The sequence below is a fragment of the Sceloporus undulatus genome, chromosome 1 (assembly GCF_019175285.1).
Source record: "Sceloporus undulatus isolate JIND9_A2432 ecotype Alabama chromosome 1, SceUnd_v1.1, whole genome shotgun sequence".
In the NCBI taxonomy this organism is placed as follows: Eukaryota; Metazoa; Chordata; class Lepidosauria; order Squamata; family Phrynosomatidae; genus Sceloporus; species Sceloporus undulatus.
In genome coordinates, this window is record NC_056522.1 from 249068108 (window position 1) to 249089068 (window position 20961).

At 41.3% G+C, this 20961-nt stretch overlaps 2 protein-coding genes across 2 annotated transcripts in view; one reads left to right on the top strand and one right to left on the bottom strand.

The window, feature by feature from the left end:
• Positions 1–20961, bottom strand: part of LOC121933476 (probable hydrolase PNKD) — a 52446-nt gene that overhangs the window by 18479 nt on the left and 13006 nt on the right. The window contains exon 2 of the mRNA XM_042473271.1: positions 9920–10035. Coding sequence (XP_042329205.1) covers positions 9920–10035 — 116 coding nt within the window. The remainder of the gene's footprint in view (positions 1–9919; positions 10036–20961) is intronic.
• LOC121933458 (ciliogenesis associated TTC17 interacting protein) overlaps positions 20283–20961 on the top strand; it is a 39495-nt gene continuing 38816 nt past the window's right edge. The window contains exon 1 of the mRNA XM_042473247.1: positions 20283–20392. The gene's annotated coding sequence lies outside the window, so the exon portion shown is untranslated. The remainder of the gene's footprint in view (positions 20393–20961) is intronic.

Below are 20961 nucleotides of genomic sequence, written 5' to 3' on the forward strand. Positions count from 1 at the left end.
GCTGTAGGCTAATTTCAGAGAAAGGAATTGGCAAAACCCCCTCTGAGTATTCCTTGCTCAGAAAATCCTATGAAATTCATGGGGTCACCATAAGCCAACAGGTTGCTTGAAAGCACACAGGCAGTCTTCTCCCCTCTCACCCATAGAAAAGACTCACTACACTGTCTTTCAGTGCTGAGATCCAAGTCCTTTCACCTCCACCCACTTGGAGATGAAAGTGAAGATATGTCAATAGCACAAGATCCAGACTGCAACTCTTCCCCTGTCCCACCCTCAGTAGCTAGAAGAGGCAGAATCACATTTTTTCCCCAGTGTTGTAGCTAGAGTCAGCTGGTGGTTTCCAGGTCAGTAGGTGTTAATCCTCTTTGGGTTCAGTCCAAGCTTTAAAATGAGCTATACAGTACAATGTATGGCAACCTACCCCAAAATAAATCTAGCAACTTGGGTAGTGATGTGAGACAAGGAAGTATGACAGCCTTTTACACTGATGGGTTCCAGCCCTGCTTTACAACAAGCGGTAGAATCAGGCCCCTAAACAACAAATACTACACAGACTATACCAGAGAAATCACTGGCTGGATAAGAAGTCTCCAAGGCGGGGGTGCACCTACTTGCAGGCTGGAAGCAAGTGGAAGATGGATCTCTGAGGTTATACAAGGCAGAACCAACCAAATTAAATTGAACTCCAAGAAATGACCCACCCTAACATATATGAGAACACAAGCAAACTGGCTAAAGAGGTTCATTTCCATGGTCTTTCCTACTACTCTATTGCTTGATTGCCTGGCTTTCATAACTATCTAGGAAAGCCTACTGACAAAATAACTTTGACTTGGTGAACAGTGATCACATTCACTACAGACAGCCCCTTTAAGTTCAGACAAAAAACCTGGGGGAATTCTCCATTCCACTGACATGGAGGTCATCATCCATCAGTGGCTGGGAGACAGGGCCTTTTCCTTTCTCCCCTCACTCATACCTCTCTCAGCTGCGAACTTACCACAGCCAGAGAGGAAGAGTAGGTCTCAGAGAAGAGGGAGGCTGGCCCCTCAAAAGGCTTTCCATCCAGTAAGTAGACCATGTGCCCCACAGTAATGTCCTGGAGTGAAGAGGGCCTTGAAGTTCAAGCGCCCTATCGTGATGGTCTCCTTGTCTGAGAGGGGGCTGAGAACATATAGTTGGGTTAGGGACAGAAGGAGGAAGAACATACATATACCAGTCACAGAGGCCTTGAATTACTGCCTCTCCTTCCCTAACTGCCAAATAATTTCTGTGGACAAATGGCAACAACAGTTTGCCTCAGAAACTGCAGCATGCAGAAGTTTATCTTATTAATTAAGCTAGTCACTTTATATCCATCTTCTTCAAGTGCTGGGAATGTGCATGCTTCTCTCCCCCCCCCCCTTTAATTCCAAAGCAACCCTGTAAAGTAGATCAGGATGAACAGGAGTGATTGAGAGAGAATGATGGGCCAACATCATCCATGGCTCATAGGGATTGGAACCTGGAGAATTTCAATCCTAGTTGCATACTCTCACAGCTACACAACTATGACTCTGCCTGTAGCAGATTTTCTGCCTCTTGTCAGCCACATTTGAGCAGAAGTAGAATGGCAGCTTGTCATTACGGCCTGCCGACCAGGGTTTTTTTTTTTTACTACACTGCCCAGAAGTCCATGTAAATTTTCCAGCTCTGTGCCAGACAGATAGCAACTTAACTGGGGAGTATGCCTTTACTTCCAGGCTCAGCAAGAGGAATAACTTACCCACACCATCAATGGGGGGGGGGGCAGGGAAGCAGAACTAAAGGTTACTCACTCCGTCAGCTCAGGATGTCATCATAATACTGCCATAGACCTGCAGGAGCTGTGCCGTCGTCTTAGTGCTGCGTTGCCCCCACTGTGATCCCTGTGAGATGACGCCTTTTAGTCATGAGGCAAGAGAAAGCCTGTCTTTCTTACCAATTCCCATAGTTCCCTCAGCACCAAAAGCCAGAGCTTATTCCCATATAAGAGATAAATGGGGTGAGGAAGGTATCACCTCTACTATTGTAATAGGACAGAAGGCTGGCAATCAGGTAACCCCCAGATTATATTATTCACCTGCCAATGTTTTTGTAGCCACACAGATGATCTCCTAAAGGGGCTGCAGTAGATTTGCCTCAGTGCTGCATACTGAGAAGGGGGGCTTTTCAATCCTCTTGACTGGAGCCCACCAAGAGAAAGGGAAGGAGGGAGCCTTACCAATGCTTGTGATGCACAGGATGGCCTCCAGCGTCACCCCTTCTTCTCCTCAATTACTGACTGCAGAGCAAGAGAAAAGAAGATATGTCAGGGAGCAGCCACGTCTTGCATCCCAATAAAAGCAGTTAAGAATTGTAGCGTGAAAACTACTGGGTTCCACGTTCCATGGCTTCTGGTTTTCCCTTCTGCAATGCAGCTCATTGGGCACTGTGCAGAAGAGTGCTAGGCTAGAGAGTCCTTTGCACTGACCCAGCAGAATTTCAACTCAAGTACACAGTAAAATATGTCTCCTAAATCTTATTGTCATCTTCAGTAGAGTAGACCCTTTGAATCAATTTGATTTAACTGTGTCAACTCATAATTCAACCACTGTGAATGGATCTGCTCTGGTTGAGGCTAACAGGTGCCATCTGATAACCATTCTGTGTGAAGGGCAGGGAGCATGGGGCAAACAGAAAATAAGGGTCACAGCCAGAATTTAGAAAAGTGACTTTTTGAGAAAAGTAAGCTCTGGCCAAATCACAGCGAGATAAAGCAATTTGTTCTATTTCAGCAGCAAAACCAATTTGAAAAGCATCGCTGAATGTGATTTTATCATTTTTGCCTGGTGAAAAACTCCCTGAGCTTTGAAAGCCACCATGATGTACCTGTATTTTGCACTTTGGGCTGTTCAAAGAAAGATACCTGTTTTTTTATGGCCAATATGGCATATATTTGCAACAATAACAGAAGGTCATTCGACACAATGTGAAACAAGGAAGAAGTTTTGAAAAGGACTAATCTAGAATGTGTTTGGAAGTGGGAAAGGCAAGGAAGGGGTGGAGTCATTATGAAAATGACAAATGAGTGATAAAGTGGACATAGGAAAAAGTCTTTTTCCTTTGCACATAATACTCGAATCCTTGGTCATCTGTTAAGATGAACAGGAGAAGATTGCAAGAACGATAAAAGATAGTTCTTCAGCATGGTAGGGTGTTTGAGCATTGGGATTACAACTCTGGAAACCAGGGTCAATTTCCCTGCTTGGCCATGGAAACCCACACATCTCACTCCCAGAAAAACCCTTGATAGGACTGACTAAGGGTCACCATAAGTTGCAAACAACTGATGACACACAACAATAACAACTTTTTTCACACAACATAGTTAAGCTGTGAAATTGGCTATTACAAGATGCACTGATGGCCATCAACTTGGGAGTCTTTGTTTAAAAGAGAGATTAGACAAATTCAGAGAGGATGAGATTGTCAGTGGCTGCTTGTACTGATGGATATATAATAACTCCTGCATGCCTCCTAGTACAATGACTGGGAAGCCTGAATCTGAGGGCGATGTCCAAACTCATGGACTTCCACAGGATCTGTTTGGTTTCTGTGGAAATAGAACAACAGGCCAGATAGACCTTGGTCTGATCTAGCAAGAGTCTTATGTTCGACACTGTATCACAAAGAAATTTGAAAGGCAAAGATTTGTGATCTGCGATAGCAGATCTCCTCCTGCCTTGACTTTCCTTTCAGTCCCAACATTTGTGTAAACAAGGAGAATGAGCAACATATTGAGACTACCTGACTGGAAAGCTCCAGTGCTTAGAATATAGTTAGAAGAGACCACAAGGGCCATCCAGTCTAACTCCCTGTCCTGCAAAATACACAATCGAAGCACTACTGAAAGATAGCCATCCAGCCTATGTTTAAAAGTCTCCAAAAGGCAACCCTGCCACATCTAAGGCAGCATAATCCACTGTCGAACAGCTTCTACCATAAGAAAGTTCTTCCTAATGTAATGATTGGATATATAGACTGACCCACTTTTGGGAAGAAGGGTAAAGCAAAGTTTACTGAAGGAAAGTTAAGCCCGGGAGGCTCAATTTTTCCCAAGAGAGCAATTGACTTCCTGGCCTTGAGTCCACCATGCTACTCTTCTTAAATTGTCCACCCTTTAGCCACTTCTTCAAGACAATATATGCATAAAGTTTACTGCCCAGACTGTGTCAAATGGACACTTTGTGCCCTCAAAAGTACATATTACCAGTATTGTTCTTCTTATACCATTCCATCCAGCTACAAAGAAGTTACTGGAAGTGGAGCAATGGGACTTGTCTTCAACTTCTGTTCTACTGGAGAAAAGTTCTTTTTGGGACTACCACTCCCAGAATCCCCAGAAGGTTGGATACTTCTTGGGGGACTCTGGTAGCTGTAGTCCAATAAAGCAAGTTTCCCAAGCCTCTGGTATACTCTTAGTAAAGTCGTCACTTGCCAAATTGTCTCCCGGCTTGCTTTTGTAGCATTTTCTCATGAGTCTTGACATTTTTTATAAATGGCTAGTGCTACAGCATCAAGGGTTATTTCACTGAATTTTTTGTAGCATTTTCTCATGAGTCTGGGCATTTTATAAACTGCTACTGCTGCAACATAAATGGTTATTTTGCTGCAATTCACATGGCACTCATCTAAATCTCGACACTTCCAAAAACAAACAAAACTGAAAACAAGCCAATAGCTCACAGGGATGTGGGGACATGAAAATTCTTTAAAATAGTCCTTGCCCTCCCATGCTGAATCTGGACACCTTACCTTGGACTGTAGGTTTGGCTGTTATCACCCTGCTGCTACCAATTAACAAAGTGTGCAGGGCTGCTGATGTCATTGAGTATAACAGGAAGAGCCAGCTGGGGAGAGAGAGCCTCTGAAGAGGAAAGAGAAAAAAGCCCCAGGCAGAAGCTGCTACTCATCATGTGAGGCTGCTGCTGCCTTGGAATGACCTTTCCTGTGCCCAGCTCCTACTTAAGCTGATTTCCTTCCGCCATCTGCAGAGGAGAGGCACACAGAAGGCAGGGAGGAGTTATGATCAATGCAAGAGCAGGGAAGGGAAGGGAGGCAATAAGCAGAGACAGTGGACAGAGTTGTCCACCCTGACTTAACCTTCTTTTCAGAAATCCTGGAATCTTGGAAAGTACCAAGTAATACCTCAAAGCAAGCCAAACAAGCATTGAACTTGGTTGGCATGGAAGCGCAAACAAACACGGCAGCATTCCACCTACCAAATCAACTTAAATACATAAAAGAAGTGCATGATCAATTTGCAGCACACATCTCTCTTGTAAGAACACACACGCATGCACACAAACCACAATGTAAGGTATAGATTATTGCTGGCAAATCAGGTCAGCTCAAGAAAGAACACAGCTGTAGGAGGGTGGATCACACATGAGACCCCTGGGCTGTTTGTGTGTCTCTAAACCTCCTTTCTGGCAAAAAAGTGACTTTCTCCCCTGAAACATCTAGGAGCAGCAATTCACCTTTTAAATAGGTTGCATGATTTATCCAAAAAAAACAAAATACTATTTTTCAAAACCCCAAGTGGAGTTCTAGACACTTTCAGGTGGTGGGGGGGGGGGGGATTTTGGCCACTGTGCAATCCTCACAGGTCTTTGGGGAGAAATCACAGAAGTGGGAAACTGTATTTTGTGGGGGGAAACAGGCAGCCCACACAATCACCCCTCATTTAGCACATTCAAAAACTGAAAGTACAGGAGCCTTTGGTTATCACCCAGTCCAGTCTCTCATTCTCATAATCTACCAGAGTAGCCTAAGTGTTAGTTTCTACCTGAGTGGAGAAAAATGACCTTTCAGTTATTAAGACTCCCATCAGCCTTAGCCACCATGCCCAGTGATGGAGACTAAGGCAGTGGGAATTGTAGGTCATAACATCTGGAGAACCATATTTTTCCCTCATGTGACTGAAAGTGATGGGAATGTACTTCTGGTTTTAAAAACCCAGAGAAAAGCAATCTTTGCAAAAGCAAGGACTGGGAAAGAGAAATATGCTGTGATTTGTTCTGAACCAATTTGATCCTTGGTTAGGGAGTGAGTTAAAGGGAAGTACAAGGCTACAACAACAGGTGGGGCCACATACAGCTTCCAGGGCTACAGGTTGCACACCCAAACTAAAGCACTGACATAAGGCAATTTCCCATTCAGTTTTTCACACAAATATTTCATATTGTATAATTACATCAGAGAAGAACAAATGCTAGTGGTGCTTGAGAGGGGTGTGTGTATGTTCATTTAGCTTTTCTCACCTGTACTGCCAAAGGGTCAGAGGGGTCCACAACCTAAGCACAATTGGAGCCAGTGTCAATAACAAGATAGCTGTAGTTATTGGACAAAACAGGGATGGGCAGGATCTTCGCTCCTAGAAAACAGAGGCAACACAGAAGGAAGGAAGGAAGTCAACACAGCACATACCATAGCACTGCAGTATTAGTTACAATTATATTCATTAAGCCACCTTGAATATTAGAAAAATAAATAAAAGTCAAAGAAAAAAATGTTTTAAACTGGAGGTGAGACAGATGTGACGCTCAGATGTTCTTAGATATCAGTAAGCCTTGGCCAGCATCATCAGTGATAGGAGAGATGATGGAGCTGCAGTGCAGCCACCTTGAATTCCATCTTGAGAGAAAGCAGGATACAAATTCAGTAAAAAAATAAATAAACATCTGGAGGAACGAACATTGTTGTGTCCCTTCAGGTTGTTTCCAACTTATGACCTAAACTGAACCTATCACAGGCTTTCTCAGCAAGATTTGCTCAGAGAGGGCTTGCCTTCCCCTTCTATGAGGCTGAGAGGGTGTGACTTGTCCAGGACACCAGTTTTCATGGCCGAGCAGAGATCTGAATCCTGATCTCCAAAGTCTCATACAATACTCAAACTATAAACCACAGTGCCTTTCAACCAACATTTCCTACCCCAATTTCAACCATCAGTATGAAAATTTTAATGATAACATTATAACATAATAAATCACAAGAGCAGTGTTGTGTGAGAGCCAGTGCTGTATAGTGGTTTCAGTTCAGGACTAGGACTCCAGGAGATCAGAATTCAAATTCCTACTTGGCTGTGGAAATTCATGTAGGCTCTGGGCCACACTGTCTCAGCCACAGAGGAAGGCAATGGCAAACCAAGATGAATGAATCTTGCCAAAAAGAAAAACCATGATAGGTTTGCCAAGGGTTGCCATAAGTGAGAAATTACTTGAAGGCACCAAAAAACAATAAAACAAAGAGCCACTTGGTATGGCCAGCTATGGCAGGAAAGCAGAATTATTTTCTTAAAAAATAAATTAATGTTAGATATATTACAGTATGTGCCTATATAATTCATTCAGAGGTCTGACAGAAAAATGTAAAGCAGCAGGTCTTTAATTATTGAATACAGTTGGGGTTAAGTGTCTCTCATAATAAATGTGTTTTCATTTCTCTTTATATAAAATATTTCAATTCTTTTTCCAGTATTTGATAATGAGGATTTTCAGTGTAGGTCTGAATACATTTACACCAACAGTTTGTAAGATTCTTTTAATTCTAGTGCTTTCTCAAAGTTTCTTGTTGAAGATTTAAAACTTAATAGTCTGTATTTTTCTAAAGGTCAGTATTTGAATAATTTATGGTGAAAGTGATAGGATTCATGCCCAGGCCTGGTGGTGCTGCAAGTAAGAGCTAGGGACCTTGGGAGTGCAGCTTTAGAGGTTCTTCTGTTATTCAAAAAAGGAAATTATAAACTGTAAAAAATGTAAGCAATGTGAAAAAGTACAAATGCTAAACAACAGTTATGCAACTATGGGAAGAGTGCAATTCAAAACAGCAAATGTTCTTGATATTTGTGTGTGTGTGTGTTTGTGTGTTTGCATGTGTCGTCATCTGTGTGCTAATAAGCAAGCTCTGAAACCTTTTGTGTTAAAAAATAGCAGAAGAGGAGAAAAAACAGAAAAAAAAAACAGCTACAGCCAAATGTGCATGTGTGTACACACACATAAACACACTTGACGGCTGCAAGTTCAGCTGATCAAAGATCCAACTTGCAAAGGCTGAAACTTGATTATGCCTTTTGCAAGAGCTCAGACACAGGCAGTGCAAAATCCTGAAAGTCATTTAAAAAAAAAAAAGAAGAAGAAGCTAAACACAAACGGGAAAGCTGTCCAATGTGAATGGAGGTGTATAAAATTTATTTTGACTACAATGTCTGGATGTTTGTTTTGTTTTGTTTTGTATCCAAGTTCTTCTTAATTTTATTTTCATTATTTGGTACATATATACACTTTTAATATTGTTACATCCACATATTTCCAATACCCCATAATCCCCCTCTATTTCCTTCAGATTAATATTTACATTCAGTTTTGTTAGTTTCAACATACCGTACTTCCTATCCCCAAATAACCGGAACTATCTATACAGTCTTTTCTCCTCACATTCTATCCTTTTCTTGTGACACTTGTAATCCTTAAGAAATCATACTTGCTTTCCTCCCATGCATCATCTTAAGTTACATTAGTTATGATTATACTAAAGAAACATTTACGCATATAAACAATACATGAATAGTATTCTTCCATCTTTAGCATGAAATATTCTTTGCATACATATTAACCTCGGGGGTTTCCCTTAAACCAAATGCTTAATTTCTGTACTTAAAAGTCCCCATTTCTCCTTGATTTTCTTCTTTCTGTCTTACCCAATTATAACCTATATCATAAAGATGTTGTGATAGATATAATTTCTACTGTTATCTAGCAATATCCTTCAAAATGGTCTGAAAACATCTAAATTTATAGACTATCAAATAGGTATCTCTTCAATTGATAACCTGTTTGCTACTTTACCCATTTTTCTTCCATGTACCTCATTACTGTAATCCAACTTGACCTCCATTTGGAGGTATCCTCATTTTTCAGTTTGGTTGATAGTAAGTCTGCCTCCATCATGATATATAATTTAACTCACCTTCGTCCAATTCATTTTTTTAATAATTTTCCAATATTTGGCAAAAATTAATCTGGCGGCTGTTAGCTATTAGAAAATAATTTGCCAACATAGATTCTACATTGTCTTCCAACAAACAAAGTAACCATGTTTCTGCTCCAATTTTAACTTAATTCCCCAAATATGTGTACTTTGGCTTGAATCGCTTCCAATATGCTTTTGCTCTATCACAAGACCACCATAAATGGTAGAAAGTACCTATCTCTTTTGGCATTTCCAGCAAGTTCTTGTTCCTGTCCATATATTTAGCTAATTGTGTCTGGCGATAGATGCCATCTATATAAATTTATAATACAGTGGTGCCTCGGTTTACGAAATTAATTCGTTCCGCGGCTAATTTCGTAACCCGAAAAACCTTCGTAAGCCGAATTGCCATAGGCGCTAATGGGAAAGCCGCGGCTCTGCCGCGGCTCCATTTAACAGCGCCGGAGTTTTTTCGTAACCCGAAAAAACCTTCGTAACCCGAAACAATAAATCCCTATGGGATTTTTTCGTATCCGAAAAATTCGTAACCTGGGTATTTCGTATCCCGAGGTACCACTGTAGTTCTCTTTTATATTTTGCGAGAGGGAGTATTCAGTCTTTTGTTCCAAGCTTTTTCCCACTGATCTAATCTATTGGTTGTTTATAAAAATTAATGGTGTGTGGTGTGTGTGTGTGTGGTGTGTGTGTGTGTGTGTGTAGCATCTCAAGACACCAAGGTTCTCCATTATATATAATCCAACAGGTTTTGCCTTTGACAGTCTTGTTGTTTAGAACTTTTAATCAGAAGAAATAGTCTAACGAACTGTCCCTAGACAATGTAGTGCATATAATCACCAGTGATGCACTGGAGAAAAGGTCAAGTACTCACCAGTGAACACCACAGGTTGGGGAAGGGAGTGCCCATGGGGGTAACGCTCTCGTGCTTTCTTCACCTGCCGCTTGTAGAACAGGTAGCCCAGCCGGGTGTGGGCATACAGATTATACCTGAAGAGCAGGAGGGAGAGACAAAAAACGAAGTGAGTCAGAACATTTTATGAACCAAGTCTTCTGTATACTACTGTGCAGGATTCCTTTGATCATCATGATGCTTCACCAAACCAAGAAGCATTACCTGTAATTCCCAGGGTTTTACAATAAACGTGATGAAGACTGAGGCAAGGAACAGGAGTCTGGGAATATAGCCTACAACATGTCTACTGCAATGCTTAGAAGAATTTGGAAAATATGTTTTTTTAGACTACAATTCCCAGGATCCCACATCCAGGATGCAGTTTTAAGAAGGAGCATGTCCATGCTTAGGTGTTTGGCTATCCCGCTGCACTATCAGTGAGATTTCAAATAAAAGGTTCACATGATATGTTCAAAGTATAATAGCTTTAGTTTAGCCCCTAATTCATTTGAGATGTGGTGCTGGAGAACATTGCTGAGGATACCATGGACAAATGGGTCCTAGAGTAGATCAAGCCTGAAATCTCACTGGAAGTCAAGATGACTAAATTAAAGCTGTCACACTTCGGCCACATAATGAGAAAGCACTACTCAGTAGAAAAGACAATGATGCTGGAAAAGGTAGAGGGCTGTAGAAAGAGAGGAAGACCACATGCCAGATGGATAGACTCAATCAGGGAAACCACGGCCCTGGCCTGCAGAACTTCAGCAGAGAAGTAGAGGATAGGGAGGCTTGGAGACGTCTCATTCACATAGGGAACACCCCCTTCGTCACCATGAGTCGAGATCAACTCAAAGGCAGCTGACAACAAAAATGATATTTCATAGAATCAGAGTTGGAAGAAAACACACAGGCCATCCAATCCATGCAGGAACACAGAATCCAAGCACTCGCGACACATAGCCACCCAGCCTCTGTTTAAAAACTTCCAAAGAAAGGTTATTAAAGAAGGAGACTCCACCACTCTCAGAGAGAGTGCATTCAACTGTTGAACAGCTCTTACTGTCAGGAAGTTCTTCCTAATGGTGAGGTAGAATCTTTTCCTGTAGTTTGAATCCATTGCTCCGGGTCCTATTCTCTGGAGCAGCAGCAAACAAGCTTGTCTCAGCCTCAATATGACACCCCTTCAAATATTTATAGGGGATCTTCCCACTAGGTGAAACCCCGCGTTCTGAATCGAATCCAAGGAGTAGCGTTCCTATTAGGATCCGATTTAAACCTAGAACGGTTCTAGAGCAACCCGCAATCGTCCCCACTACAAATCGAATCGTAGAGCGGAATAAAATTTTGAATCGAGTTTTCGTCATTTAACGCGCGTTAAAAAAATACTAGGGTCTGACCTACGTTTTTCCATTGATTCGAGTTAGCAACCGGAGCATTTAAATAGGAACGACAGCCTTTGAAATCGGGTTAGATGAATGGGAGGAGCGGAGTGCGATGGGGCTGGCCTTGGGAGAGTTGCCCTTTCTGTCCCCATCCGTCGTGGCTGTCGCCATTTTTGCTTCCCTCACCCCTTTGTCCGCTGTGGTCTTTCTACAAGGCTTCCCCCGGTGGATTGCAACCTCCCCTCTGTGTGGGGAGAGCCCATAGTTCCTCTGGAAAGAGCTTGGGTTCCCAAAATTCGCTTTGCCAGAAGCCTCTCCCATTGATCTCTGTGCTCTCTGAAGGGATTCTCCCTGGATGTCTTGGGACGTCTCTTGCTTTATTTGGCTTTCACTCTCTCCTCTCTCTTAGGTCTGCAGCCTCTTGACGCTGGGATCATTCTCTTTTCCCCTTTTCTGTCTTGTGTCTCTATCCCACTTAAACTGACTGCCTTCTCCTCCTTGATCCCATTTTCCAACCCTGTGTGTGTGTTTGCACACATGTATATATATTTGCATATGAGTGTGTGTGTGTGTGTGTGTGTGTGTGTGTGTGTGTGTATGTATGTATATATATATATATATGGTAATTATAAAGTAACAACTTTTTGAATTTATGAAAAAACCCTCATCTGTAGTTCCAAACCCACTGTAGAAATAATACAGTTTGAGACCCCTTAACCTGCCCTGGCTCAGTACTAAGGAATTATGGGAACTGTTGTGTTTGTGAGACATTTATCCTCCTCTGCCAGAGAGTGCTGGTTCCATAATAAACTACCATTCCCAGGATTCCCTAGCACTGAGTTATGGCAGTTAATATGGGGAGACGCAGAAGAGGACGTTTGAGCGATTAAGCGCCTTCATTGGTCCATTTGGAAAAAAAACCGCCAAAAATACATCAATTCACAAACAGTCAATGAAATGGAAACGATGCCAAAAGATAAATCGCTTCCAAATATTCCGGATTAACGTTACGTCATTCTGACGTACTATTGATTGACAGCTCCAAATAAGGTATGGAGGAGAAGAATCGCTTTATTTAAACACCGATTTCATGCCAAGTAGGAACGCTTGCAGGTAAAAACTTCGATTTAAAAAACCAGATGGGAACGAAGAATAAAAGCGATTCGGAACGCGGGATAAGACCAGGGTTATTTTGAATCGGATCTATTAAAAACGTTGTATTTTAAATCGTTTCAAATCTTAAGTGGGAACATCCCCAAACAGGGCTATCTTATTACTTCTTAACCTTCTCTTCCCCAGGCTAAACATTCCCAGCTCATTAAGACTCTCCTCATAGGACATGATTTCCAGAACCTTCCCCATTTTGGTCACCCTCCTTTGGACACACTCCCGCTTTCTCAATATCCTTTTTGAATGGTGGTCTCCAGACTGCCCATGTTTACTTGACTGACTCACAGAATTCAGCAGGCCTTCATTTCACCAGGATTCAGATCTCCCAATATTATTTTCAGTGCCGAATCTTATCCTTGGATCAGAAATGATGCCAAGGAAGGAATGATGCCATGAAGCATATGCAAAGTATCACTTTCTTCTAGTCAACCAAATGGCCTCCATACAGTCAAGAGAAGGAAAGGAGGCCTTTTAATTAGTACACTCCCAGGAAGTCTGCTGCACATTAATGCATCTTGTATCACAGAGAGGGCAAGTAGGACTATTCTTGAGGAACACTGAGGTCTGGTTTATTAGGCAGAACATGGCAGCCAGAATAAGTAATTTAAATTAGAATGGATTAGAAAGAATTGAAAGAGGCCATCTAAATTACAGCTTTAAACAATTACTTTTTTGAAGGATAGCTCTCAGAAATCCCCAACTGGACATGTGTGGGGATTCTGGCAGTTGTACTCTGAAGACATAATGCAGTAGTCAAGGCATTGGCACAGCATGCATTCATAGCTGTGTATGCTGACCAGATGTCTCAGAAATCCAACCTCAAGCGCCTACAAGAAAATGAGCACTTAATTACAACCACAAATGCCAGCAACAGATTGTATAGTAAAATAAAGATAACAGGGACAGCTCCTCTAGCCAATAAAGACCAAACAGTCCCAATGGATATCTTTCTCCCTCACCCCAGCATTCTGTCAGGGTTTATATGAACATAATGAGACCATAACAATCCTTGACATTCAAATCCAAGGAGTGTAAGGCTATATAGATGGCTATGCAGAGCACAAGGTTAATGCAGCCCTATGATGTGAGTGAAAAATGGATTAGGCATAAATAATCTCATTCTCAAAACAGAGGACTCATCCACCCAGCCTAATAAAGCACACCTTATCTTCATTTCCCACACCTCCATTTATGAGATTCCCTCATCATTCTATCTAACCAGCACAAGATAAGATGGGGATGGCAAAAGGGACGTTGTGCCGGTAGAGCTATGTCAGTTTCACTTGCAAAAGTGGCACACTGCATCAACTTCAGTTTGCCTCTTTTGGTCCTAAACTGGCAAAACTGCAGGCAGAGGGGTTACACTCAAGAACTGTAGAAAGTGAGGCCACAGCTTTCTTAAAACCAGTTTATGGAGGAAAAGAGGGACAGGAAAATGTCATGCTAGGGATACTCTAGTGTGAGTCAGCTTTATTAGAAGTCACCAGTTCTTTCACTTTTTCATTTAAAAAAGGCTCTGCTATTGTTGTTGTGTGCCATTTCAGATTTACGGTGACCCTAAAGCAACTCTATAATGGAGTTTTCTTGGCACGATTTGTTCAGAGAATGTTTGCCATTGCCTTTCTCTGAGGCTGAGAGCATGTGACTTGCTCGAGGTCACCCAGTGGATTTCATGGCCAAGCAGGAAATTGAACCCTGGTCTCCAGAGTCATAGTCTACCACTTAAGCCACTATGTCTCACTGGCTCTAAAACATTAAAAACATAATCATTTAAGAAATTATACAAAATGGCACTGCTACTGGGGTATACAACATCACCACTAACACTGCCCCAACACATGCTCTTGTAGAGCCAACCTACTTAGCATACATGATTATCATGAAGCATTAGCAGGCTGGGGAGTAACATGAGTCTATCTGTACCTTCAGATCAACATATGATACTTTCCACAGAGAGAGGGTTGGAGGCTGGTGAGAATGGAGAAGTCCTTTTCGGTGGACCATCTATGGAATGATCTACTCTGTGTCACCCACCTGTTGCCAACATTACCATACCTTTGGTGCCAGATTAAGATGTTTTTTTCCTCAAGCATTTGACAGCATGTGAGTGGTTTTTTTAAAAAATATCAGCATCATGCCATTTCATTCTTCCTGCAATTAGATCAGTGCAGTTCTATACTACAGCTATATTGTTATATGCAATATATACCGCGCGCACACACACACAGAGAGAGAGAGAGAGAGAGTAAATGTTTGTGTATTTCACTACTGTAAAATACCTTGATTCTATAGAGAACCAGTGCAGTGTAGTGGTTTGAGTGTTGGACTATGACTCTGGAGGCTAGGGCTCAAATCCCCACTTGGTTATGGAAACCTACACATCGCAACACTTGCACATCCAATCTACACAGCATTCATGATCAGCATGGCAGTGTTAGCAAATTGGAGAGTGGGGAAGTCATACTGTCTCAGCTTCAGAGGAAGACACAAATCTCTCCTGAACAAATCTTGCCAAGAAAACTGCATAATAGTTTCACCTCAGGGTCGCCATAAATGAAGACACACAACAACAACAACAATTTGGGTCTACTTTAGAAAATTGTATTTAATAGAATTTTGGAACAATAGTAAATGCAATAACAATAGTAATAGCATCGTCATCCCTCCTCCACATTGTAACAGTACACTGCATTTTAATGTCCTGGGTCACATTAAGCCCTAAATCTATTTTGGACATTTGTGCACTGATTCACAAACGATTCCAGTAAATGTTCCCAGTCATACAATGTTTCTCTTTATAAGTGAAACAGAAATGAATTCATAATTGGTCCTCATTCTCTATTGTCCCAAATTTCCTTATTCCTGGCAATTCATCTATGTACAAGTGTTTCATAACTCCTAGGGGGCCTTTCTCAACCCATTAGCTGCCAGAGAAAAATCTGGAATAAGGACTACACCATGTGTAGTGGATGTGGCAAGAGACAGCTAAAAAAAAAACCCGCCACATGATTATGGCACATGAGCAGAGCTGGGGAGACAAATGAATTCAGAGAGCACTGATAAAATCAGGAAAAGCAAGATTATCTTGTTGACGTGGGTACAGAGGCTCTGTTACATTTTGTTCACTCTCAATTTCATACTATTCTTAGAATAGATTTTTCAGACTTCTATGATGGGGTTTTGCCTGTCTCATAAGGCAGCACAACCACCCCACTGCCAACAGAGAAATGGCAAGCTCCATGCATTGCAGAGTTTGTGCTCCTTGACATGTCAGCTGGCGCACTAGCGAAAGACATGCAGTCAGAGTTGCTCACAGAGCTGTCACACTCCATACAGTAATTGCTTATTTTGCATATTTCAGGATCTGAAGTCTTGAGGCATGTTACATTCAAAGCAGGCTGAAAGCCAGCCAGCTCCCTTCGCAGTCACCCAGAGCAGTTTCCTGGAAGACAGTCTGTCTTCCAAGCCTTGTCCACAGTAATTTCTTCTGGCAAACCTTCATTAGGGACACTCGTCATTAGACACTATCCTTCATGTAACATCTCCTATGACTTAGCTAATCTCAAACAAATGGGGAGAGTTGTGAAATATGCAATAGTCATCTACAGCATGGGTGGGAATCATGCAACCCTTCAATATGTCGTTGGACCACAGATGACCCTCCATCTATGAAACCCAAAATTTGGAGAGAAAAAGTTTTTTTCTTTGTTTCTTTGTTTAACTATAGTTTGCTGAGAAGTTCAGGAAGTGACAGTTCAAAAATACTCATTTTAAACATGGATGATGTACATAGTTTTAAAAACTGTAAAAATCTTTTAAATGTTTAACTCACTAATGAAAGCCAGTATGGTATAAAGATTTGAGCGTAGGACTACAACTCTGGAGACCAAGATTTGAATCCCCACTTGGCCATTTTAGCCCACTGGGTGACCTTGGGCAAGTCACACGCTCTCAGCTTCACAGGAAGGTAAAGGCAAGCTCCCTCTGAACAAATCTTGCCACCTTAAGGTCAGGAAATGACTTGAAGTCAGGAAATGACTTGAAGGCACACACAACACCACGAGCAACTCACTAATATGTTTAATATATTTTTAGCTTTAAAGTAATAAAAATATTAAAATATGCTAAAACATATTAGTGAGTTGCTGGTGGTGCTGTGTGCCTTCAAGCCATTTTCTGACTTATTGCTTAATCTATTATTTTAATACTCTTTCTAGGGGCTGGTACATACCGATGGGAAGTGGCTTGGTAGCTAGGGGTCAGGAGTGCGCAGCAACCACATGCTCCTGAACCCTAGTTTGTGTAGACGGTGCCATTGTTACGCGGCACTGTCCTCGCAGCGTGCATATGGAATACGTCACAAGCGCACCACATCCAAACAGCATGGCACCTGCATCATGTAACTGCGATGCCGCAATGCAGAAATGGTGCCTTGGCAGCGTTGCAGCAAGGAGCTCCATTTCGGAGCTCTTTTTCATTGCGGATCGTTGCTGGGCTGTGTAGTTGCCACAGCAACGATCCAGAGAAGAAAGGGACAACCTCTGGCCATCCCTTTCTTCACATCTGTACCAGGCCTAAGTTTATCTGAGATCTTTTTGATATTGGGAAGAGTAAAAATATTTTAATAAGTAAAATAAAAATAGACTTTTCTAAGAGGTGCCTCTGTCTAATTTCTATTTTCAAAAAAAGTATGCTGGTAGTGAACAGTGCAGGCCTCTGGCAAGAATGTTCTAGCCCTTCTTGAAAGTCCACAAGACAGGAAAGGAAGAGTGGAAGTGGAAGAGGGGAGGAGAGACTGAGATAAAGAGAAAGCGAGGTGGTGACACGTAGTGATTCCCATGGCAGTGGGGCAGTGAATCCATTTCCTATTTTACTTTAATTCCAAGTGATTCCAAGTGATTAAGTGGAATATACATTATTATTATTATTATTAAATTTTAAAAGAAATATTCATGTTGCTTACTCTATTTTGGAACAGACTAAAATTTAGAATCATGCAGGAGAAGTGTGTTTTCAATGTGGTATGCTTTTATCTTTTTAATTATGTTTTAAATGTGCTTTTTATTGTTTTAACTACAGTATGTACTTTTTGAAATAAGTGTTTATTTCATATTTAAAATTTTAGTATAATAAGATATTAGCTGAAATTTGTTTTAAATTGTCGCAAACCATCTTAAGTCCTCTGCTGGGAGAAAAGCGGGGATTAAACTAGATGATGATAGATAGATGGATAGATAGGATTCCCCACCCCACTAACATGGAAACTACCAGCCGCCAAAGTGATGGCAGAAAAAGAGAGAATGGAATGGCAGAAAGGGAGAGAGATAATTGATGGGCTCACCAATTATACAGCCCATTCACACTACGCAGTTATAGTACTATGCTTAGTACTATAAAATGATTGCCCCAAGATGACATCTAGGGGCATCTGGAGGGCATTCCCACCATCTCTGACAATCCCTCTTGGATATTCAATCAAACAACTTTTGCAAAATTTCTCCTAAATTTTGTTTTGCCCCCTAAACATCCCCTGGGGGTTTAAGGGGCATTATCACCACATTTAGAACCAACATATGCCCAAGAGAGGGCTTTTTGGAAACAAGAAGTGGATAGGAAATGATTTCCACTTTCTTTTGTTTAAAAAGACTTCTCCTGGGCTCAAAATGCCCAAGAAGACCCAAAAGCAAGAAGAAAATGCCTCTATGTACCCTAGCATGGGAGGATATCTATCTATCTATCTATCTATCTATCTATCTATCTATCTATCTAAGCTAATGGTCACACAAAAAAGCTTGGAAAAGTGACTATGGTTGACTACAGCTTCCAAAATCCTCCAGCCAGTTACAGATACTTTCCATAATAATAACTTTCTCAAGTTTTTGAAACATAGTGACTCCCCCCCCATTCAATCTACACAAAAACCATCTCAGTAATAGTTTCAACAGTTGGTTATGTTTATGGTGAATCATTACTGTATCCCCATTCTGTATGGTAGTACATTATCTCAATTTTGCAGATGGAGCTCTGCAGGCAGAGCTAACCAGGAAGTTTGAGGCAGTCTTCACAAAGTGTTCCATACATCACCATTCAAAGCAGCTGTTCTGTGTTTGCCTTCAATCACTTTCAATTATTTTACCAATACAGTACATTACTTTACCAGTTATATCATAAACAAACTGTGCTAGTCCCACCTTTCCGGGCAAATCAAATCAATACAAATTTATTAACAACCCTTTTATCTCTGGAAGCAGCAGGAGCCATGTTAAAACAAAGACATTTCTGTTTCTTTTCAAAGAGTTTCCTCATGTTAGGGACTGTTTGTTTAAAAGGAACAAGGCGACTGGTTTACAGAAATATACATGAGGACAAGGTTGAGGAGGAGACAGTTTACCCAGTTATGAAGAAAATGAGCACATTCCATAACTACTTAATTTCTTGCAACTTAGATTGCTTTGTCACAGTTATTAATTTATCCATTTCTCCTTTTTCCTCCCAGGGAGCTCTAGGGACTATCTGAACCTAATCCTGACTTCTTGTTGTGTGGCTTCAAGTTGTTTCTGACTTATGGCGACCCAAAAGTTTTCTTGGCATGGGGCTTTCTTGGCAATCATGGTGCCTTCTTGGCAAGATTTGTTCAGGGAAGGTTTGCCACTGCCTTCCCCCTGAGAGAGTATGGGACTTGCCAAGCTCACCCAGTGGGCTTCATGACTGAGCTGGGAATCAAACCTTGGTCGTAGTCCAACATTCAAATCAGTTGGAGCAATGTCAGACTGCATTAATTCTGCATTGTGGCAGCATCTTAAGAAGATGGGAGGCAAGAAAGGGACTTTTGACAACTGGGAGTCAGAAATCCTTGCTGACCTCTTTGTGCAAGTCACCCAGAGATCTATCAATAAATCATAACCTACTTTCTGGCCTCCACTGACCTAGAGATCATTCAGAGGTACTTTGTGGCATAAAGGGCACCAGAGAAAACATCCTTTTCTGCCAACCACTGAGTCTACAAAGACACAAAGAGCCATCCAACAATGGTGTCTTGTGTAACAAAAATGCTCCTTCATACTGCTGTTAATGACAACAAATTGATCCCTCAGCCACTCACTGTGACACATTTCTAAGTACTCCAGGAATGAAGTCACTTGTTATCTGTGCTGATCTAGATGCCACTATTGATACAATAGAATTAACAGACATTATCCCTATAGCCTCTCCCATTTGCTTCTATTCCCTGGGTGAGCTTCAGTTATTAAAGCATTATGTGACAAACACAGAGCTTAGAGAGGGCACAGCTTTTTGTAGAAAATGCCATGCCAGCCATGCTGAGCATAAGACTAATTTCAAAATCCATATTGTGATAATACCTTTATTGGGACAACCACAGACAGACAAAAATCCACCTTGAAATAAGAAATTATTAGGCTACTATAGAAGAAAGGGCAGTTGATTAATTGTTCCCAACTATAACCTGTGAGGGAAAGGAGCACAATGGTTCCTTGTTGTCCCTTGTGGTTCAGTTCTAGACTCCCAGTGGATATTCAAAGCTGTGGATGCTCAAGTCCCATTAAATACATTGGCATAGTAAAATGGCTTCCCTCATATAAAATGGAAAACATCAATGTTTGCTTATTGGAATTTATTTTATTTTATTTTATTTTTGGGAAATATTTTCAAGCCATGGATGGTTGAATCTGTGCATAAAAATATCCATGGATACGGAAGGTCAACTGTATATTCCAGGGTGTTATGCCTTTTAGGAAAAGAAGGAGGAGGAGGAGGAGGAGGAGGAGGAGACTGGATCTGTTAGGAAACAATTTCCATGGGCATAGTTTAGCAGAAGTCATGTGCCTCAATCTTCAAATCTTCAGTTTCTCCCTGGCTGAGAGTAACTTAAGTAAATGTAAGTAGGCAGCATCAATTTACAAACTAAAGAACTTTACTATTTGCTTTGTGAATGTACAGACATTTGAGGTCCCTACATCCTAACTGTGTAACTAATAAAAAGATTAGGTAAAAGGAAGAGCTCCAGTGAGCTTAAAACTTTTAATTCACCATCTCAAACCTGAGAACAAAAGAGGGAAAGAGGCAAAAGAGGAAATTGATAGAGAAGGGAAAGTTTCAATACCCTAGAAATTTCTGGGATCAGATGGCCTGGATGCTTGGATACACCAAGTACTTACCACTTTGCATTGCAACAGATAGAAGAACAAATGGGAAAAACCAGAGCTAAAGAACTCAAAATGAGTATAGGCAGGCCAGGGGCCCTATACTATCTATGCTATGCTATCCTTATGCCAAGGTCTAAAAGAGAATTACATTAAGATGCTACACCTTTGGTATCTCACACTGGAAAATCTGGACAAGATGTGTAAGAGAGGAAAGAATACATTCTGGGAATACCAAGATAAAATAGAACCTTTCTGCCATATGTGTTGCAAATGCCCTAGTGCAATGGAATACTGGAAGGAC